The 24,082-nt window shown below is 42.2% G+C and overlaps 1 protein-coding gene across 1 annotated transcript in view; it reads left to right on the top strand.

Annotated features, from left to right (window-relative positions):
• The window catches only part of SIAH3 (siah E3 ubiquitin protein ligase family member 3), a 45,302-nt gene extending 22,042 nt beyond the window's left edge, over positions 1 to 23,260 (top strand). The window contains exon 2 of the mRNA XM_085324930.1: positions 22,235 to 23,260. Within this exon, the coding sequence (XP_085181056.1) occupies positions 22,235 to 22,828 (594 nt within the window). The 3' untranslated portion in view covers positions 22,829 to 23,260. The remainder of the gene's footprint in view (positions 1 to 22,234) is intronic.
• Positions 23,261 to 24,082: the final 822 nt, after the last annotated feature.

Genomic DNA, 24,082 nt, shown 5'->3' on the forward strand with positions numbered 1-24,082 from the left:
TGCTTCTCTACAGGCTTGTATCAGTGCAGATGTTTATGGAGAGGACATAATGGTTTAAAAGCTATAATTTTGTTACCCTCTCTGGCATCTAARCTGATTCTAATGAGATTAGGAAAGTAGTTTCTTACTTAGATAGGGTCAATTTATCTTGGAGGAGGTAGAGAGAGGAGACACTAAGGGTGCCAGTGCTAGCTCTGTGCAGGCTAGGAGACTTGCTAACGCAGTGTCCTTCACCACATCCAAAGGCAGGGCAGAGCAACCCGTTTTAGTCATTCCTGTTTCTTTTGCATTTATCTGGAAACAGGGTGCTGTCATGTTCCCACAAGTGCACTTTATGCGAAAGGAGGGTCCTGAACCTGGGTGCTGAGGTTGCATCAGATCAGTGTGGAATTACCACACCTGATGTATCATGTGGTCTCACCTTAATGCAGTGAAGGATGGCAAGAAACCCAGAGCTTTAGACAGCAAACACATTTGCCTGTCAGCACACCTGAGTGTTTTCATCATACACAACCAGACAASGAGAAGTTCATGTATGTATAAGGAAGGTGGCTTAAAGGTCAGAAAATATCAGGACACTACCAAACCCTGAGGAGCTCTTGTGAAACAATACTACTACTACTACTAAAAACAATAACAACAAGACAACGACGTCAGGAAGAAGAGCCCTAAATAACTACTGCTGTAGTGATTGGCTAGTGGGCTGAGGATCAAACAGGAATTTTTCAAACAGGATTTTCATGATTAGAATTAAATAGATTAAAAATAATTCATGATTAAAAATAAATAAATTAATAAATTAAAATATTGCTGTGATCACTTATAAATTGGGAATATTTTTTCATGGCTACTGAAATCAAGTGTTACAAACTTCCAACAAAGTRGTTGCTTTTAGGTTGTAGGTCTTCAACTGTTCTGTGACATCTGAGTTCTTGAAGCGTCATTCCTATTTCCTCCAAGTTTCAGCAAAATTGCCAGGGACTACAAGGCTGGGTTTATTTTCATGCAACTTTCCATTTTCAGATTTCCTTTTCTTTCATTTCATTCATACCATTTCTTACCTTATTTGTCCCTCCCCCCCCCCCAATTCTACTCCCCCAGTGATTCCTCCCTTCTTTGCAGACTTCTCTTTTCTGGTGCCAAAGATAGAAGATATCTGACCAAGTACAGGGCCTCATTTTACTCAGAGGAGGGAGAGAGGTACACCTAGATTAAATGCTAAAGCAGATCAGGGGACTAGCACAGAAGACCATGCCTGTTTGTTTCCTTTGACTGTTAGGAGGAGCCCATACTGACTAGCTCTTATGTGGAAACCCGTGATGTCAGGTAAGATGGATCTCACTTTTTCTTTGAGCTGCTTTTGAAACCTTCCTGTGATCTGAAAACTTTAAAACACAGAGTATAAAACTTTAAACAGAGTTCTATTTTTGAGAGAGTAGCTACTCTAGCTTTGCAGAGTGGAAGACAGTATCCTTTTCACATGAGAGATCTCCTCAGCTTATGAGATCTTCAAAGGTATTTTGTTCTATGAATCTTAACAGAAATCTGAGTTTTGTCCTACCTATAGTCAATATCGTGATATACTACTTGCACTGCTTTCTACTTGTGTACAAGTGGAAATTCAATTCTGGATGTATTTTTTTACCTCTCTGCATTTGTGCTAAATCCCCATGCCATCAGAACACGTTGGAATGGTTCATTTGCATTGACTGGAGGAAAGATGAAGACGAGGAGTGAGAACATGAACAAAGAAACTATATATTCTTCTATGGGTCATGCCAGATTTCTATGCTGGAAAGAAGAGAGTGTAACACACTCCCTTTCTGGGTTTCACTTAGTTCAGGCACCTTTTGCTGTGACTCTATAAGCAGGACACACAACTTTTAAGTATAACATGGTCATTTATTTGTTAATATAGAAAAAAATAGCTGAGGTTTCACATGCTACAAGGCTAAACATTGGTATACTCAGCCTCGCCAATAAGACATCTGACAAGTCTTTGCTGGCCACGTAGTCTGAAGTCAGGTGGGAAAATACTGGTTTCTACTTCTCCTTGTGATAGATACTGAGTGTTGGTGAATTTTCAGTTTCTGACTCTCTGTTCTTCTCTTTAGGACTTTATATGTTCTCATGGTGGTGCTTTTCTTCTCAAACTCTTGAGCTACTACTTATCCCCATCTCAGCTATCCTATCTTAGTTTTGTCATTTCACTGTTCTTATCKTGCATGTCTCTGCTCTACAAACTTTCTTACAGGTTTCTCTCCCAACTTAGCAATTTCCTCAGCAGTCCAAGTCAAGGTTATGTAGCTGGGCTATATTAAAGCTGGATGTTGCATCCCTGGGTTAGAGACAGCTAAATTTTTAGAAGAGCAGGTTACAAATGTGTTAAGTGTAAGCTCACATAGTAAGTGTGGATCTGCAGGCCATTTTTTGCTGGGCACCAAAATCAGCTTTGGTAGTGAGGCTGAGTATTGCTACTGCTGGGTCATGGCACCATGCCCAGACACTTATGATGCCATTTGAAGGGGCTTGCACATCACCAGCATTGTGTGCAGCACAACTAGGCATCCCTTATGTTAGCATCTCAGACTGACCCCAGTCTAGTTGAGCCCACTTTCTTTTTTTTCTTCCCCTCCTCTTCTTCAGCAACAGCCACAGCTACAATGGAGTCTTGGAGTCATATTTCTTCTGGCCTCAAGACACTTGCTTTTTTGACTGCATGATGACCTTGCTTCCATAGGAGAGGTGGAGCATGATCCTTCTCTGATCTMTTCCACCTTTAGGGCACTTCTGTGGAAAGCAGGAGATGGGGGACTGCATTACCAYTGTTTAAGTGGGGGCTGAACACAGGTCTCCCATCCCGTGGGAGAGAGCCCTGACAGTCTGTTGTGGAAATTACAGTCTGGCTTCTTTTAGCTACTGGCTATCATCTCCCGTAAAACACAATCCACAAAAACTAGGACTGGATCCTAAATYTATCTTCTCTCACGTCAGTACCCAAACTGTGAAAGCCTCTAGTCTTCTGTCCCTRTGACTCCCGCGCTCCTAGCAGCACAGCTGTACAGCGTGAGGGTATATTGTGGCTTCACTGGCGCTGTGCTGGTTTTGTTCAGCTAAGAATTTGTGTTTATATGATTCACTCTTTCTACACAGTCCTTTTTCAAGGTATCTGTTGTGTTTGGTGCTGAGGAAATAGTTACAGTAGAAGTAATGAGGATGGCACAACAGTAACACAGCCGTATGAGAAATGTACTGCTCCAGCAGAGGATACCAGTTCGACCTCTCAGCATCTGCTGTTTTCCCTAGRGGCAAGGCTCCTTTACCAGCGATGTCTATGAAACGTTGAGATGCCTCAAGTGAAACATTATGTCACCTAAACACAGCTGAGTATGTTCAACTGAATGTGACCCTTCGCCAGGTGTCTGTAGCTGTGCTGATGGGATTTGGATGTATAATGAGAAACCAAATTTACTTGAGATACCCTTGCTACAGAGTGCCAGTATCAGGAAACAAATGACATAAAAGGAGAGTAATGCAGTTCTATGCCCATACTATACACTTAAGATTAATTCCCTGTAACTGAAACTGATTGTTCACATAAATCTCACCCTGCTTTTAAGCTAGGACATAACCTCAGCTTAATTGATATTCGTGCTTGAAGAAAAGACAAAGAAATCAATTTGGCACGTCTAAACAGCCTCTAGGTTTTTCACAGAGAAATACTTTTCCTGGTAAACAAGCTTGTCTTTTTCATAGGCTCAGGTCTCTGAATGCAGGATATGCCTTCAATAATTGCACACATAGATGTAACTGTCCTTGATGGGCCTGGAAAACCTTCTGGACACATCCTTACTGCATTCCCCTTGGCTTTCAAATACCCTGGTTCATGAAAACTTGCCCAGATAACTCCCTTTCTTTCCCTTGCTGTCTCACTATTCYGGGATTAAGGTACCTATTTATAATTATTTATCATTGGGTACACAATCAAGCTCCATGGGATCACCTACTAAAATGTACATATGCCACTTCCATTCCTATTTTATCGTCCTATTTTAACCAYGTCCACCCACTAACATCCTCAGATTAGGGCTAAAGTGCACAAATTAGGTGGGCTAGCTCATTTTAACACCGAATCTGCAGTGTGGGTATATCAGCATAGATTTTGAAACGAGCTTATCCTGCAGGTTGACTGCTCGCTTATCATGCCTTGTAACACACGCTGCCTCTGTGTCCTACAATTTATGTGCAAAGTATTTCTAATATAGGAACCACATTGATTTCAAGGGCAGTTTGCAGAGTAGTGTGACTCTTCAGCTGACAGGGAAGGTAAAGCCTGAATGCCCTCTTCTCGCAGGAGAAGGGCTGCAATACAAGTGAGGAGTTGAAACTGTTCCAAAAGAGCTGCTGACACAACATACACTTGAAGGAAGAGAGGTTTTTTACATAGTTCCTTGTAGAAACAAACACGTACATGACACGGAACTGCATCTTGACATAAGATGCCAAAGAAAAAGCCTTTCACAGGAAAGGGCTTGTTATTTTTCCTTCTAAATGACCGAGTGGTTAGGAAAGGTGCCAAAAGACAGCCCTGGAGGCTGTCAGTCCCTRAGCAACCATTAACCTTCAAGGGCCTGGGAAGCAGCACACAAACTCTGCTGATCTGACTTTGTGCCTCTTGTCAGCACAAGATGAGTGACCACTAAGGGGAAAAATTGGAGTACAGCTGTATCCACACTGCACTCGTACAGAGCCATGGCAGGCCAAGGCTGGGGCACTGGCTTGCGGCCATTCCTGCACTAAGTTTCCTAGTGCTCTCCCTAGCGTTGTCCCATGCCAGTGAGCACTCCCCTGGGCAGTGGCCACGGGCTCGGAGGGATCAGGAGTGTTCACATCAGACACAACGTGAAGGCTGCCCTATTTGAGAGGTGCGTTTGACCATACAGACACAAGCCATGACCCTTGTCCTCAGGGCCAGGGAACACTTCCTGAAAGCCATTTAGGACTATGCTGACAATCATATCTCATGGCAGAGCTCAGGGAAGAGCAGTGATGTTGTTAGGAGAGGCTAAATCCATAAAAGCACTAACCGCAAAGGAGGATGTGGGGGCAACTGAAGGACACATCTGAGGCAAGGACTAAAGCCAGTGCAGGGCCAGATGGACAGATTAGGAACAGACAAGGCCAAAGGACCATGGATGAACAAGAATCTCAGGAGCCAAGGTAGGGAACAAGGTATCAAGGTRTGATTCATCCCGGCTGATAGTAGGAGCCTGGACATCAGACACTGGCATCTGAGCTTGGCTTAGTCATCCTCAATGACCTTTACAGTCAGTGAAAAGAAATAGCCAAGCGATCCCATCCAGAATCAGAATGCCAGACTGGGTTGAGATGGAGGTTCAGCAGTAATTCTGCCAAATTACAGCTTCAGATGATTTCAGGTAATCCTGATGTTATTTAATACACAGGCTTCTCTAATTTTTCAGCACACATTTCTGTAACTACAGTCACCTGTATAAGGCCAGTAGCAAGARTCTCCAACAAAAAGGCATTTGCAAGTCAGTTTTGGTTGATATTTGAATCACTGATGCTCATTTTTATATTCAACTGTTAAGAAAATATCATAGTTTATTTTGCTCCTAGCCTATATTCTGACCTACACATTAGTGTAAATTCACTGCTTAAAACCCTGTTTTACTTCAATTTCTCATTCCTGAAACATGTGAATGTTTCTGCTCATCTTCTGCCAGTGTCATCTTGGTGTCCACTGCCTGGAGTTGTATTTGCCTCTTTTTGCTCTTCTAGTGATCCTTTACTTACTGTCCTGGATGTATGACTTCACTATTGCAAGTGTTTGACACCTTTTTAAGCACAGAAGAAAATAAAATATTGAGTGATAATAAGTGAAAATGAAACACAACAATATGGCAGATCACTGCAATGCTAAAGTTTTTGAATTACAGGATTGTTTTCCTTAAACAACCTTTCCTTGTGAAATTCTGATTTCACAAGATCACCCATGTAGCCTCTTTCTTATACCTGGGTAACCAAGGCCAGTATCGGGTCCATGGCTATTTAGTATAACATCGGGTCTTACCCGTAACTTATTAACTTGGATGATTTCTGGCCAGTTTATGCCACAACTGATTCAGATTGTGTACATCTCTGTTGCTACTCATTGCCATTGTGATAAACCACAGCAGAGTAAAAAGATGAAAGCAGCATGGGCCTGCTCCTCCATTTACTCAATATATCCTCAACAGTATTGTTCTTGTAATATATTTGTTACCAATCAATACTTGATCCAATTTCAGTGAATAGTGCTGGAGCAAGCCCCAAAGCTTGCACGGCATCCTTACGCAGGTCTTTGTGTAAAAAGAGATGTTGTGAATRCATGAAGAGAAAGCACACATTGGAAGCAAAATGGGAATGTGACTTGCAGGTCTGACTTTGTAATGCTGCCATCGCAACCTCAGGTTCACCAGCGAGACAAAGCAGCCCTGGAAGAGGGCGTTTTTGTGATAAACAAGCTGAGACTGCAGTGAGGAAGAGGGAGTGGAGGTTTCTCACTGTAACTGCATTGGCAGTTTATGCAAACATGGATTCTCCACTGCCTGCCCTGAAGTTAACTGCTCATAGCAGGACTGACAAGACCCAGGGCAGGGGTGATGTTAATGGATAAAGTCCTAAGCTAGGGAGAACTGGGACTACTCCAGTTTATAGAGGCTGAGGATCTGTGTTGTAACTGCTCTGTTTTCCCCGTTGTGCTGGAGCGCATTGCCATAAGTGGCTATGGATGGAGGTATTAAGTCCTCCACTGATCATTTACCATCTGGACTGAGAAATCTAAATCTGAAGCTGATTCTAGACATGGATAGTATACATGGACAATATATAGCATGGCTCACCATATAGCTTCACACCACAACCTTGCAGAGCTCTACAGGGGTTCAGGCATAATCCAGTTCTCTGTGCTCTCCTGGGCCCATGATTAACAAAGCAGCCAGCTTTGCTGCTCTGCCATCAAAGAAAGTCCAGACAGGACCAGGTTATAGCTCTTATTCCCTTCCATCAGTGCAAAGCTGAAACCCCAAAGATGAAGGGGGAGATATAACCCAGTTCCACAAAGCAAGTATAAGATGCTGGTCTGAGCACTTTCTCTGCCTTTGGATGTCCTAAGCAGACAAGGCAGGAGACCTCTGGGGACTCAGGGGATTGTAAATTTTATATCTGATACTAGATTAAGAAAAAAAAGAAAAGAAACTACTCATCAACTAATTACTAGCTAGTAGCTGATTAAGTGGTAGTCAACTCTTACAGTTCTCAAATTACTTTTCCTTCAATACATGAGACCATGGCAGGGTGTTGTGTCACATGGTAGGAAACATCTGGTACATCTGGGTAGGTTGCAGGGAGCAGCAATGCTGCTAGGCTATAAGTGGTCTACAGATCTGAGGGCCTATGGGGCAGCTGGAGCCTGGAGTCACAGGCCAGGAGAGAGGATGTAGTGCTGAGCTACCCATGCATGAATGCAGCCCACACTGTGTAGGGGCAGGAGGGTCTGAGCAGCAGCCAAATATCCATGTCTTGAGCTTGAGACTACAGAATTGCTAAAGGTTGTTATTTGCCCTCCTATTATATCTTTAAGTGATTAAATTGCAAGGAATTCATCCACAAATTCCTGTTAGTGTTCATTATTACTCAGACAAGGAAAAGGGCAGCCCCTCATGAAACACACTGCATAGCTGGATTGTCCATGAAATTCTTTGGTACTTCCCTTAAAACTTGAAAACTATTTGTTTCCCAGCAGTAAGGATGTTTTTGAAGGAGATCAGCTTTGTTACTTGGCAGCAGGGACCTGGTCTACAAACAGCATTGGGCTGAGTGCACAGGAGTGGAGTAGATATCATTGGGACTGAACTGGCCTATCCTTTTACCTTCTTTTGATTCAAAACCTCCATGTTGGGCAATTTAGCTGCAGGAAGTGATGGAGAAGAAAGGGCGAAGCAAGTACACAGTTAACTGCTCCTTTGTCTATATAAAGACTAATTTTAGTCCTCAGGTACGCCGTGGCTGTATTGCACTTCCAGGTAGTAATGGAAGGGAGCCAGTGCAAGTGCAAAGGCCTGCTGGGCTCATGCGATTCAGGCCTGCAGTTCAAGGTCTTGTCGTCGGTGAGTTTTTCCCACATGCAATTCTAGAGTGAGCCTCTGGTAAAGACAGGGTTCCTCTCATTATCAATTCAACTTTTGTGACAGCCTTGCCAGGGCCTTTAATTTCGTGCRTTAAAACAACAGATGAGATGACCCAACTGTAATCTCTAATAGGTACCATGGGTCAGTAATCATTCATTTGTTATAGTGCCTCGCACCTGAAGGACAGAGATGAAAATTTGTTCTCATAATGGCAAAAGCTGTAAATTCGTTTTATTTCTCTGTTAAATCTAAAGGCCTGAAAATTAAGATGACCAGCCTTTAGCTGGGAAGAAAATGTGTCAGCTCAGGGGATTTTTTGCATTAGGCAAATAGGCAGTTCTTTAAACAGTCACAAGAAGTCATTAAACAGTCACATTGGCTGTTTCCTTCCACCCTGAGTTATACGTTGAATTGTAATTCTCCTGCTGCGCTGAGTTCAGTGGGACTTTTCAAGGCCTAGATGTCCAGTCCTGGCCTGGTCATTCTGGCTCCACTTCTAGTCAATGAAGACGTGAATGTTTCCTGTAGGTGCTCCATGGTAATTTCACCTTATCCCAAAGCTGGGGAAATCCAAGACAGAGTAATGGATTGCTCTGGTGAGGTAAATATCTATTACAAAGAGTGTAGCTCAGCTTTGGACATGTCTACTTTTTGGATATATATAGTTAGGTGAGACAAATCCCATCCAAAAGGTGGGACACAAATCACAAGTGTCTCTTCTGCTAAATAATGTTGCCCCTCTCCTTGCTGGATGATGRGACTGTGGCTTTGCAGATGTGGTGAGGCCATTCTGAGTTAGCATGGACTTACTGGGAGTTTGGAAACTGCAGGCTGAGCCATCATTGCATGCGGTAAGGGTGGAAAGGAAGGATCTGAAGGGTTTTAAGGACGGATGGAAGCTATGTTGACAGGGGAGTGAAGGGCCTCTGATCACTTACTGAGCCAATTCATCTTACTAAGGCAGCACAGAACTGGGCTGGCAAATATAGCTCTTCCGGTAATGTCCTATCACTGAGCCACCACTTTTCCTCCCTCCAGCCTGGCAGCTCTTTGAAAGAAGGAAAAGGGTCTGTCCTAGGAAAGAAAGGCTGAAATGTCTTTGATGTGCTGAAATGAGTGGCCTATCAGCTAGTTCAATAACATGTCACACAGAAAGCTCTATAAAAAGCTCTCTATAGAAAGCTGAAAATACACTAAAAAGAAAACAAAAATGGAAAATTCAACCCTCCAAATCCTCAAACTCCATTAGCATAACAAAATAGTTTTACAATTATTCACTTGTACAACATGCAAGTTTTGGAATATTATACAGCTGGATGAGTTTATAAGAACAAGAATCCTGCACTGGGAGGAACTGGCTGAACTCCTCAATACACAAATGAGGGTAGGTGGGTGGCGGGACATCTAAGTGCAAGGAGGACTTCGAATAACAAATATAACACCTCTGCCCCCTTCCTATAATACTACACTTGCACTGAAATAGAAAATCCTGGGATGGAGAGCCAGAGAAACTGGAGCCGATGATGTCTCTGCTCTCATAAGCAGTCTGTGCTAATTGATTTTCATCAAGTCCTTCCCAGACTTTAAAAATAACTAGATCTCAAGAACTGTGACTTTGTTGGATGATGGGCCGAAGATTGCCAGCTACCATCCAGCCTGRGGAAACAATGAACAGTACTGTTATCCTCTGGAGACATCCCTCCTTCCCCTAGGAGCATGAGGGACCAGACACAGCCAGATCTTGGCTCTTGTAAGTCAGGGGTGAGATGGCTGGTGTGGGCTGGGGAGGTTGCCAGGGGAGTCTTACCCCCTAAAAGTAGTGCCAAAAGAGGTACTGCCTGGTGACAGGGACAGCTCTGACTGAGGATGGAGACCAACACTACCTCTTCTGGCTAGGGAAGACTATTTTGTGTCAGATCTGAGACATTTTGACAAGCCAGAGTGGTAAAAACAAGTACTTGCTCTCTGTACTCTGTTACTTCTGCAGACTCAGGAGCTGTCAATCCAGTGCCAGTGCCTTTCTATAAGCATGAATGTTAGCTTAGGAGGCTTTAGTTTTTTTTCTTTAACAAAACCTTTTAAACTTTCACTCTATTAATAGAGATAATTTTCTTGCTGTAGGTGGAACATTTTCTTCTCTGGCTAATCTGAGCCTTCCTTTCTGTTCCTTTTTCCCACCTGCATCCTCCCTTTATGAAGATAACTTCTAGAAGAACTATTCTTTGAGAATTTGAGGGGGAGGAAGAAGAAGGAACAGGCTATGATTTGCACAGAATTAAAAGAAGAATTATTTGTAACATAAGCCAAATGTTCCCACACAAATGTCCCTTTCCTTCCACAAAGGATATATCTATGAGATACTGGCATACATTACAAAAATAAGTAAATAAATAAAATAAATCCACAGATTGCAGAGTTTTTTTCATGCCCAAAGTTAATGGCTTGCTCTCRTTTTTCTTGATAGTTTTCATTTTCCCCTCCAGCTTAAAACAGACTGCACAAACTCAAGCCACACTCAAGCAACAGCAAAACAGTGTAGAATTTGGGGTTGCCTTAAAACCAGGATAGCTTACTCATTCACCACTGCACTCTCTCTTTTGAAGAGATGTAAATATCATGAAGTGAATGAGAACGAACTTCACGGGATGCCTGCTTGCACGCACACCATTTCATTGTCATCTGTGCTTTGCGAGACCTCAGCTGAGATCAGGGCCCCGTTGCATTAGGCACTGCACCTACCCGGAGTGCAGGACAGGGGTCTCCTGCAGGGCTTTCTGAGTTGAGTAGGTTTGCCAGATGGGCTGAGGAAGGGTATAAACTGAGGTAGTGAAGCATACTTCCCTCTGGAAAGTGAGCCCATGTCCACAGAGCCCCAGACCTCCGCTTTTATCATTATGCCCAAGTAGTTTTTGCTAATCCTTGTTCCTTGTGCAGGTGCCACATCATAGATACCTGAATCTTTCCCAGGAAGTAGAGGGAGTCAAATGTGACCTTAAGCCCCTCTTGCATTCTCCCAGACACAGCTCTTTGGAGAAAGTCCTAACATACGATAAGGAGCCTCTTAGAGCTGTTACGTTGCTCAGTGATCACTACAGAGACAAAGGCCATATGGGGACAAGCCTGCAACCAGCTACAGCAGGAGCTGTGGGAAGGAAGCCAGGGCCAGCAGCTTTGCGTGCMCAGCTCTCCCACCTGCTCACCCTAGGTGGCTCAGACCAGGAATTTCAGTTCAGCTGTGAGCTGCCTGGGATGGAAGCAATTTCTCATTACCCTGTGACAATTACAGGAGTGATGGGATGTAGCTCATGCACCAAATCCATGGCCAGCATATGTCTCTGCCTGGGACAGGCTGGGAGGCATGGGCCACACCATGAGAGGTTGCTGGCACACTTAGCAGCCACCACCTTATCTCTTCTCACCTTCCAGAAGACCAGGAATGTTGTGTCATTTTTTGGCACTCCTGGGGTGTGTTCCTGAAAGAGCAGTTAGTGAATTTAAATGTCCTATAAATGTGGTAGCTGGAGATTGTCTGATGGAAGAGAAGCATTTCTATTGTCTCAGGGTGGATTTGGTCTAATTATCTCAGATGACACCAGCAAATCTGCCCGTCTCAGAGACATACTGTTACTGTAGTAACTTATAAATGAATATTCGATGATGAGTTATTAAAACCAGTCTGAGCTGGTAAGTTTACGAGCACAGTGGGTAATCATTTCTTCTTTCTTTTTTTTTCTTTTACATATTATTTTTTTCCTCAGCATGAATGTAAAACACAAAAGCARCAGGTCAGATATAGAGCTCTTGTGAACTCTACCTCCCCTATCAGACAGAGCAGATGCAGGCTGGAACTATTTTATCATTCAGCTTTTAATTAAAGCCTATAATGGTTTTGCACTTTGTTAGCAGTCTTTATATAAAATACAAAGTGAATAAAGGGTGAAGCAAATCTTCAGATCATTCTAAATTTTGGATTAGCTCTTTTTATACGTGCAGGCTGTTCATTTTATCACCCGGAGACACAACAAGCTTTGCATCAGGAGAGATCTGGTGAAAAATAATGGTTATGCATCACCCTTCTGGTGCAAGAACTAATAGTAAGTGCCTTGAGTTCCAACTCTATCCTCTTGTTACCAATGAGAATAGTGTCTAAAACCATTAACCTTACTTAAAAGATATAAAAATTCCATTTAGTCCAAAGAGAAGATAGTAAATATCTCAATGCCCCAACCAGCAAGGCAACACTAAATACTCTGTACTATCACTCTACATTGTGCTGGGTYTTAAAATGCAGCAAAAACAATTCAAGTTGCAAATTAGGAAAAGCTTACTTATGTTACTAGTATTGAAACTCTGATATGAGAGATCCCTAGGCAGGTGTCTGTGGTACAGTGTCCTGCAGTGTTTTCAAAGAACAAGCTAGCCTGGTATGATAGGGACAGCTCTGCAGGGGAGTAGATGACTCTGGTGGGAGAAGGTTTCCCTAGCTGTTGTAAAGGGACCCYCTCACCAAACTGGGGATGGAATTGTTCAGATTATGTCGAATGATTATGTTATATTCAGACTTTGACTACCAGGAGAAGAGCGAGACCACGTTGCTGGCCTGCATCTGCTGATATTTCTCATGTGTGTTGCTGGTGCTAGCTGTTACTCAGGCTCTGGGATCTGGAGTCACCCCCAGAAGCTGTCTGCACTTCAGTGAAGCTCCCCATGCTGGAGACAAAGCCTCTAGGCTCCAGACCAGCTCCTGCAGAAGCTGACTCAGAACTAAGACAACCCTGGTGTAGCTCCTCACTCAGGCATCTCTGCAAAGGGCCAAAATGGCACAGGCAAGAGGAGTCTGTGGGTTTTTTCTTTAGGGAGAATAGAAATTTGTGGTTCCCTTCCATTGTTCCTTAGATTTAAAGACCCTTCAAAATTTCCAAGAAGTCACTGCTTCTGCAAGAGAATCCCATCCCAAGCAGCAGAGATCAGAGAGGTGACGTAGGGGAGTGYAGTGAGCACAGATGTGAGACAAAGTCACAGACGACCTGCACTGAGCAACAAGCTACTCTGGACACTACGAGCATGTCTGACCCTTTTTGTTCCCACAGTCACCATCTCTAAGAGATCTACTATATTTATACAAAGCCAGGAAGTCTTTCTTCTGTTATTACAGAGCTTAAATCTAAGATTCATCCTTGGTTAAGCCCTTAGAGAAGGCACAGGGCAGTTACCCTAAAGCAGCTGATATATATCAACTTTCCAACCAGTCAGACCTCTGCGGATCCAGATGCTTCCATTTTATCATCAGGTTTTTCACATTTATTTTGGCAAGAAAATAACTGTGCCAGATGCTCCATGGGAATTGCCTGGGTGTATGGTTTTGCTTGTGTGTACTCAAGGCAATTTATTCCTCAATGAAAGCACAGAAAGCGATCTCATGTTAGCTACAAAATAAGACCATGCCAAAAGCCAAACATAGCAGCTAAGTTGGGAAGATTTAAATGGGGATTTCTTGGGGAGGGGGGAGGTCTCTGTGTCCATGACCCATGGCGACTGAGGATTAAGGAGAGGGCGCATGTCCTGAAACACAGGATGTGCATTTCTGAGGTCAGTGCTGAGGGGAAATGTTAGTGTCCTCCTGCCTGGAATGGGAATGTTTACTGAATRTGGTTTTAAAGCACGAGAGATAGAGAATATAACCCCATAACCCCCACCGGTATCTATGCCTGAGTCTCCCTCACAAGGCGTGACTGTGAGACTGAAATGTTTTAGTGAGCATTCTGTTTATATTTCATTATAATTATATTGTTTTTAATATATTGAAGAATGCCAAATTTCTTGATATTTTTCTCTTGCACTTCAAGAATGCATGACAATTTATATTGAAAACCCTTATTTTTGAAAAGCAAACAGGAGGTGTTTTGAGAATTTGAGAATAATGTCTTTCTTTCCATCTGGAATCTATTTAAAATATGGCAACGTATTTTTGTTACATCTGTAACTACTACTAAAATCAATGTTTTTTTCCAAAACAACTCTGGAAATTTATGGTCTCGTCTAAAATGCAGATTCCTCTTTGATACAGGGAAGTATAGTGCTAACGTGAGGGGAGGGCCTAAAAGAGCATTTTCTCTGTGTGTGCAGAGGTGTGTCATTAGCATGAGGAGAGCCATTAACACATCCCATGCGCTGTGTTACTCAGTCATGCCTGATTATGTTGCAAAGCGAGATTAGCAAAATGAGCTTCAAGTTGGACTCTCGCTGCTGTTTGATCGTGGGGAAAATAATTCCTTCCACTGCCAAAGCTGCAACTATTATTCAGTACTTAAGAAATTCAGCTGATGCATTCATAATGAATGGGATTTTGTGTAATTAAAATTGTAAATAAATTCCCAACATGAGCCCTGGTTTGGACTTCTTAATTTTAGATATGGAAGTACAGTTTTTGACAAAATAAGTTGAGGTTTCCCCCATCCCCTTCTCTTTTCTTTCATTCAAGAGATTTACAAAATCTCATTAGCATGCTAAAAAATAGCAGAAAAGAAATTAAATGAAGACCACAATTAAAAGACTCACTAGTTTGTTCATGCTACCTTTATAGTTCTTTGGAGCATCAGTTCCTGAGTGGTGGGTGTAAATAGCATATAGGTGGGTACTAGTGGGTGGTAGAGCTTTTATGAGGCAAAAAGAAGTGGAGAATTGGATAATTATTGGAAGCAGTTTCCATACAGATGAGAAGAAGGGACGGGGCCCTTCTTCAGAAGTCAGAGAAGAGGAGGACGACAGTAAGAAAAGAGGTATAAGTAGCAGGTCATAAATGTGTAGGTCTCAAAATGATAGAAAAAAAACTCCTGTCTTCAAAATGTGTGGGCTCCTTGCCTTCCCCCAGAGGACTTTTTTAAATATAAAGAGTACCAGAATGATTTAACCTGGATAAAGCAACATATTTTTCCCCACTGTTTTCCCAGAAACATCCTAACCAGGTTAGCAGGTGTTACAAGTCTACCTATAAATAAATGTGTGTGCGCACCTGCGGGTGTATATATAGTTTAATATACTTTTTAAAGCCAGCCTGAATCAGATACCCACTATGAAAGGTGTCAAAAATCTTAAGTTTTATCAAGTTATACACGGTAGGAAAGGGGATCTTAGAATGCGAACAACCTTATCCAGAGGCTGTGTTAGCACAGGCAGGTAGTGGTAGGTTTCTAATAGCGGGGATGAGCAGAGCACTTCCTAGACTCCAGCTGCCACTGAAGGTCTCAGCTACTGTGAGCACAGTGATTGTCCAGAGTGGTGCTCAAATGTCCTCCACATAACTTGTTTTTTCCCAAAATTGGACATCTAKGGACTTCACACTATCGATGAAACGGAGCATAATCAGCCCCTGGAGTCAAGATGTCAAGCATTTACATTTAATAAATTTGGTTTCGGATATGTTTAATCTGAAGTATGATTCTAGGTTTGCAGAGAGGGCAAAAAGGAAGAAAATTCATTCATATGGGACTTTGAAATCAGTAATTGCTGATGCAGGAGGAAACTATAGTTGAGCAACGTGCAATCTCAGCCACAGAAGAGACATTTACGAACTAGGAGTTACATGAGAATTCACAGTCTTATTTGCTTTAACTGATGAGGGAAATACAGGAGCAGGTTCCTACCAGGGCTTATGTAATTCAGCAAAATAGCCCTAGCTGAGGAGGAAAGAATTTGGACTCACAAAAGGAGCAGATGCAGGTTCCCTCTCAGAAGATGGGTTAAGTTGCAGAGGATCAGGGTGTACAAAAGCTGGATAGGGGAAGGAAGCGGGAGTACTGTCTCCTGGTTAGAGCTGGCTGTCATGTCTGACATGTCTGTCAAGCTTTATCGTCATCTCTGCCATTTTCTTCATGACCTTGTTCGAAAGCTCCRCTTTGATGGCCTTCAGATTACACCATTGACTTCCCCAAGCAAATAGCCAGGGCCACGGGTGAATTAATCAGTGTTTGCAAAGTTGTGTGTAATCAACCAATAAAAGGCTGTTACACAAGTGTAAAGTGTCTGGAAAAAGGTGATGATTCACAGCACTTGCTTTCCTGTCAGATGCCCTTATCGATTGGGTAGTGCACGAGCTGTTGTCCCCACTCGCGAGGATGTTCGCCTCAGCAYGCGTAACAGTGATCATAAGCACATAAAAGATTGCTTTTTTGCACATTATGTGTATTGCTATAAGAAAATGTATGAATCAGACACCTAGGCTCCCTTTATAACACTGGAGAACACAGGAAATTGCAGAATGGTGACATTTAAGCACTCCTTCAGAGAAGTGAGCAGAGGTCATTCTTCTGAGACACGGCGGTGCAGTTCACCCTCTTCTTGCRCCACAATCTCAAGATCTGAGATCTCTCCCAGAAGGTGGGAGGCTGGATACAATCGTCGCCTTCTCCTGAGGGTTTTGAAGCACTCTTGGTTCAGTAATTAGGACTCTCATTATGAGGCTGCTTGCGGGTAGCAGCAGTATTTGCCCTCCCTTTTGAAGCTGTGTCAATGTACAATGGAGAACTCAGGGCCTGAGGGATTCATGAGAGAGCTGGTGCCTGCACACCCYGTGAGATGGGCACTGCTGCCTTCGTTTCCACTGCTTTCACCACAATTGACCTGGTGTTCACTAACTAAAATATAAAAGATGTCCTGAGAGTGAGGAGCAATACTAAAGCCCTCTCTCCTGGGTGGGTGCCCCAACTCTGGGGGCAGGGACATACTTATGTCTTCTCCACCTCTTTTTGTTCCTGCTATTCTTGAGTTTGGGGTTCACAGTGACTTCGGGCTACTATAAATCCCACCTTGTCTCCCATGTTCTGCATGCAACTTTAACCAGGAAACTATTCTGAAAAGTGAATAGCCCATAAAGATTTTCTAGATTTACTAGAACTTTTCATAGTTTTGCTAGATGAGCCTTAAACATTCCCAGTAGTGCAAGCTGAACAACTAGATATGGTCAGTACCTTTGGATCTTTAATCTGTCTACGCCTCAGTTCTTCATCCCTCCCATTTCTCACTTTGGCCACCTTCGGATGGGATTATTGCCATGTTTTTAATGAAAGGAGCAGTGGCTGTGCTTCTGTAAAGGGCCTGGCACTGTGCAACTCCCTCCCATCTGAAATGATCTGGTCTTCTCCTCTTCAGCTGGAAACTAGCAGATCTGTCCTTAAGGATGGGGTCKATTCCATCCCAATCATCTGCATTTTGAGAGTGGTGTCCAGAGGAAMACACACTTGAGCTATCTTGGGGTGAACAGAGTTGCAATCTAGAGGTCTTCATGGCCTATAAAAGGAGCTGATGTAGTTCAGACTTAACCATCTACTCCTCAGATGTTGAAGTTAGAACAGATKAATCATACCTACAGTAATTTATCTGATATTTAGAAGAAAATCTGTAGAAAGGCTGGGGCAGGACCCAGAAGCAATGTGTCCCAGGTCCAAGTATGAGATTTTCTTTTTTTTATTCCTAAAAAATACACTAGGTATTTATAAATCTACTCTTCACCAAATGAATTGTTCTTGCAAAGAATTACACTATAATAAGCCATATCATTAAAAGAAAATTGTTCTGTGAGCAGCAGAGCCTGGTTTCCTGTGGTTTTGTGTCTCKTGGCTGGATTATCTTGTGTCTAATGAAGAGCACTCTGACTGAAGCCTTTTCTCCTGTTCATAAAGACTCTGTCTCATGTGGATTCTCTTGTGTCTAATAACATAATTGGACTCAAGCCGCAGTTGTTTATCTTCTCTCATATCTGACAATGTAATCTTGCCCATGTGGCAAGCTATTCTTCTCTGGCTACACAGAAGAGTAATTCTCCTCCACCCTGTGCCACTTTTCACAAATTAGTATCTTTGAGATTTCTATCACACTGTTAAATTTGACTGAAATTGGTCAACAGGTTAAAAGATGTTTGAGAAAAGGACTGGACTGGCAGACCGATATAATAGGTGTAATTTTCTTAGGTAATCAGTTTACAAATGATGAAAAGAAAACACTGGAAGAGATTAAACATGGAAAAAAAGCSCATAAATGCTTATTTAAACATTTAAATGTTTGATCTGACCATTTTTATGCCTGTTTCGCATTTCAGTTTTATAGGCGCAACTCACAGCCATGCAAAGGAGCAGCAAAGGCACACTATCCCACTGATCATGCTTATACTTCAAAAGTGTAAGTGAATATTCAAATAATAGATTTTTTTGGATGATTTTTTCCACAGAGACAAGGAATTTTACAATATTTTTGTCAGAATGTTACAAAATTCAGAATTTAGAAAAGGAATATTACAAAATTCAAAAACCAGATTTTGAAGATTATTCTCACCTAGGCAGACAATAAAAAGAGACTATGTGGTTTGTGCTGGAATAGCAAATATTTTGAACAAATCTGAACTAAAAAAAATCAGAACAAAAATTCTTTTCTGAATTGTTTGATGAAAATATTTCAAAAATAGAATATGCTGAAGGGAACTGTGATTTATTTTCACACACAMAAAAAAATCACAAATGAAGGAAAGACGTGAGATTCACTGACTAAATTGTTCATTGCAAATTATTTTCCTAGTTGCTGAGCCACTGAAACATGATTGTCATAACACGATTTTTGGAAAGGCTTTTTTTTTTTTTTTTTTTTTTTTTTTCTCCTAATCAAGGATTAGGTCTGATAATAAATTCCTTTGATGCAAAAGAGTGAGAGTTTAAAAGCAGCTATATGGTAATACCTGTAACTTCTATTTCTCTTTCTCAGTTTTTACCTTGAATACAGTTCAGATGGATGAGCTACCATTGCTCTCCATGCTAGGTTAGCTTATCAAATTAGGAAAATGCATTTTTAAATTCAATTACATCCTCTATGGAAATGGTTTCTCTGACTCTGGTAATCTTTGGAGAGGAATTATACACAGTCTATAAAGCTTCACATTTCAAAACCTAATTTTCGATGTTATTCAAGAGGTTAATTTAAGATTCATCTTCCAAAAGAGGAGTTAAATAAAATGGATAGAAGGCTGGAAGTTGTCAAGTGGTTGAGAGGTTTATCAGCATGTGAGTATGAGTTCATTAGCTTTAATTAGTATAATCACTAATGTTGCATTAACAGTTGGGTGAGAGAAAGTAATTGCTCACACCCACTGTATTAGATTGGGAGATTAGAATTCGTTTTATGAGGCAATTAGCATTTCAGGATTTTTTAAAAGGCTTTTATGATCTGCCATTCCGGTAGCCTCCTTCACCAAAAGAGTTTAAATTAACCATAACTTTCATCCTAATGGGATGCAAAAATTAATGTAGAATTAAGAAGGAACCAGGCCACTCCAGCAGTCCCATCATGATAAGCAGGCAGCTGAAGTCKCAAACCTCAATTAGATTATAATGACCTACTTTACTTCCCAGATAATGCTAGTCATTTTTCAGTCCTTGATTCATTATCTCTGCTTGGAAAACTTATATTCCTGAATTTTATATGGCAAAACAAACAAAAATGAGGGGATAARGGAAGAACAGTAACATCATAGTTTGAAGTAATAATTCTTCAAAGAAAAAAGCTAGATGGCTTAATTATCATGCTTAAATAGTCTATTATTCCTTGTATCAAATGTCAGAGGAAATAGAAATGTCRCTATTTGACACCCAGTGTCTTAGGAAGAGCCATGCATGTGGAAGCATGCATAACCCTGCCTGGTCGTGGTGTCCCCCAGCCAGCTACTGACAAATCGGATAGCTGAGTGGAGGTCCAGGACTTAACAGTCCTGGCTGGAAAGGGACCTCTGCTCTTTTAAGGATTGGGACAGTTCACCCAAGACATTGCCTTCCAAAATGTCATGAAAAGCAGAAGTACAAGTTGTGAGGTGAAAAAATGGTTGCAGTAAGAGCATTTACTCTGCCATGTCAAAGCTGCAATTAACAGCTTCCAGGTTTCCGTAGAAAGATGTGACAACACACAATTTGCAAGGTATCTAGCTACTATTGCCCTGGATTGTCTCCAGTGAAAACCAGCTTTGCCAAAAATAAGTCTCAGTGAGTGACATGCATTTGGATCTCATTGCCTATAGACTCCAAATGGCCGAAAAAGTCCCATGATGTTGGAGATGGTAAGGAGGAACATGGCTGATAGATGTTCAATCCATAACATTRTTACATTGTTCCCCTTGTTTTGGGTGCATGTGTTAAAAAGAATAAACATGGGGCAGAAAAACTCAAAYCACAACTCTAAGATTAGTTGCTTCCAAGGGAGAGGTTGGCTGTTAGCAGTGGATTTTCTGATTTTCGTTGTGTCTACRAATTAGTGAATATTTGCACTGGTGGAAGATGAGAAAACAACAGTTGAGCCTCAGGTACAGAGTTGCCACTTGCACAATTGCCCCCCTGCTCTGCTCCCTGCTGGGTATGGTGGTGGAAACGACCCTGGAGCCGGCACTGCACTGGGATACATCCCACGATCTGCACCTCATAGATGTGCTGTTCCAGGCTGTGCTGAAGCAGGCGCCCCAGGGTTATGTGCAGTTTGTATTTTCAAGCTGTCCTTTGCTAGCACCTGTGCCGCAACTTGCTTTATCTTTTGAGGAAAGATGCTGATGCACAAGGTTTCAAGAAGCAGGACCAACGTGTGGGCATCAAAGCCTTAACTTATCCCACCTAACCACGGAGCTTAAGTTATAAACCCATAGTAAACTGTAGTCACTCTTATCTGAGTATCAGGTGACTTTCCTAAATTTTTCTAAAACGTATATTTAAGCAAATATATATACACAAACACACACACACACACACACATATATACACATCACACACACATATGTATATGTATATATACACATATGTGTATATATGTATACACATGTACATATATACATACACTGTTACTTCTTATACATAAATACATCTTTTCCTATTAGCATCCTCAAAGGAGTTCAGAGGGAGAAAATATCTCCCTACATTTGTATGCTTAAAATGTAGACACGACTAGACAGCTTGGATCTCAGCCGTAGTCACCTGTGCCTACCAGCAGCRTCCCATTTAGGAGGTGAATTACTCCACCTAAGATCTGAATCAGCCCCTGGAAGTGCCTGCCTCCCTCTACTGACTGYGCAGGCAGTCTGAGGTAACCAGATTTCTGTTTCATACGGCTGCGGTAAATGCTTAAAATTAGGTAGGATGAAGCATGACCGTCGTGCCTGTGCCTTAGGGTTTGTCTACGCACAGAGTTATTGCAGGAGAGCCATTATTCTTCCCGAATAACGTTACATGCGCATACGCTCTGGGTTGAGTAAGACTTACTCGTTTCTCTTCAACAACATCCACCTGATGGAAACGGAGTGGTTTGCTTCCTAGTCCTCACGTGGAGCCATTCTGCAAGAGCTACTGCATTTTCAGTAAATCACCCTACCTTAATCCAAATGAACTTTAGTATAAAAATGCCCTAAATTTGCCTTCTATCCATCTTTGAGAACCATTTTAGATTTATAGAGGAAAACACAATTAAGCAACAAACACATTGACCAAAAAAATGAAGGCATCATATAAAATAAAAACCGACTTTTATGTCACAAATTATGTGTGTTATAAAGCATATTGTTTCAGGAAAAATGCCTGTATTCACTCGTGTATTTCATTAAAGAATAATAAAGCTATACATATTTCATTTCCTTGTTCTGAGCTGCAAGAGCCGTAACTCTATAAAATGCCCCATGCTGYCCTTGTTTTGTTGTGCTTTTTTTTTCTTTTTAATCAGATTTCTCCCTCTGAACTAATGAAATTGCTCTTTAAACACATATATCACTTTCATTTAAAGTGACATATCAAGGCTCAACCAGTTTCTCTCTTCTCCTGGAGAACAGGTCAACTGCCAGCACCTTTGCCGTGCAAACCCAGCCAGCAYTGCCCCGTCTCAGTCTGATTTCTAAAGCAATGAGTTCCTGGTGTTCCCACTAGTACCATTTAGGTGGGATTTCAGTTGACTGGCATCCGTCAGGACTGCACCTTGTATATCTGCGCTGGTTCCTTGTCCGTCATCTATTACATGTAATTTGTCTCTTTTTGTAGTATGCGTCGAATCGCTGCACAGCTGCCCAGACATCCTCGGAGCAAGGCGGCCTTCCTCCCTGCCACCACCACGAAGCGGTGCASGACCCCCAGCTGGTGCCTTGCACGTGTCCTCTCTTCTCTTGCCAATGGGAAGGRCACCTGGAGGTGGTGGTGTCGCATCTGAGACAGACACACCGCATCAACATCCTTCAGGGGGCAGAAATCGTCTTCCTGGCCACGGACATGCACCTACCAGCACCCACAGACTGGATCATCATGCACTCTTGCCTTGGCCACCAGTTTTTGCTGGTTCTCAGGAAGCAGGAGAAGTACGAAGGTCACCCCCAATTCTTCGCCACGATGATGCTGATCGGCACGCAAACCCAAGCCGATAACTTCACCTACCGGCTTGAGCTCAACAGGAATCAGAGGCGCCTTAAGTGGGAAGCGACCCCCAGATCAGTACTGGAGTGTGTTGATTCTGTCATTTCAGATGGGGATTGCCTTGTGCTGAACACTTCCCTGGCTCAGCTCTTTTCCGACAACGGAAGCCTAGCAATCGGGATTGCAATAACCACCAGCAAAGTRCACAATGCTGAGGCTGAAATATGATGGAAAAGAGGAAGAAGAAGAGGAGGAGAAATATGATGCTCCAACTGCCTTGTGAGAGCCAGAACTTGTAGACTTTTTGGGGGGGTCTCAGGTCTTTTATGGCATTTAGTACACGTCCACAGTGGGCATTATGTAAACATCCTGTGGTCACAGTCTCTGTGTAATGTATTTACGGTTTTGTTAATACAGTTTTATGAGAAATTTTAAAGGGGCTAATGAATTTGTTGTCTCTCTCCAAGCACCACTGCTCAACSTTTTGAGTTGGTAGTGCTCTCATGGAAAGTTCTCCTGGGGTGACTCACAGAAACCTTTGGTGTGAATATGCTGTGAAAATGTGTTTCCTTTATTGTCTGTCTAATTGCCTGGTATTAAGGAGGCCTCAGTGCCTGAAACAAGGTAAAATATTCCATTAAGAGATGAAAACATCTGAGTTGCAGTAAGTTCATTGATCACAAGCAACTTCAGTGAAAGTGGTGCACTGCGATGAATTGAGCTCAGATGGACTGAATTGCAGCAAGCCTCAGCCTCTGACTATCTGGGGGTGTCTGTGATTCCCCTCCCTCTTTCCCTTGGCACTGAGTGCTTATTGCCCTGTGGTTGTTTTTCTTCCATTCTAGCAAAAACGATTTAACTTTTATACTGCAGTCACTACCAAGCCTTCTGATGAAYGGCAGTGGCTACCCCCGGGAGCTCGCAGCTTCAAAGCTCCCTTCATCTTCAGATGCAACATTCACCACCCAGCTAATGAACTCTCCAGAAAGAAAACTCACCACCTTCACAAATCTCCACTGAGCCAGGGCCTGGGAAGCCTCATCCTGCAATAAATCACCAACTACAGCTAATGGGCAGTCACAAATGATTTAATTGTACTCTTGTATCACGATGAGGAGAGATAGACTTGCTAGATGGTCTGGTCTCAGGATGGAGATCACCCATAACCAGTCCTCAGGGCATTCACTTTTTTAGCTTCTATTTCCTTAAACATTCAAAAAAAGTTTTTCAGAAAATAAAGTATCAGGAAGGTCCCAAGTTGTGTATTGGTCTTGCTGTTGAATTCTGGGCTCCTTAACCCCACAACTTATGYTGATAAATACTGATTTAAGACAATGACATCTGGAATATCTATTTGTAAATGGGCTATGAGATTTGAAAGGTTCTCCTTTAAAAGTAACATCAATATTTTTTGTATTTTTTTATTCCGTTTGCTTGGGAAGTGGGGGACTGATTTTTTTTTTTTTTTTTTTTTTTTTTTTT

This window comes from Rhea americana, unplaced genomic scaffold (assembly GCF_003343005.1).
Source record: "Rhea americana isolate MKP2758 unplaced genomic scaffold, rheAme1 scaffold_95, whole genome shotgun sequence".
NCBI lineage: Eukaryota > Metazoa > Chordata > Aves > Rheiformes > Rheidae > Rhea > Rhea americana.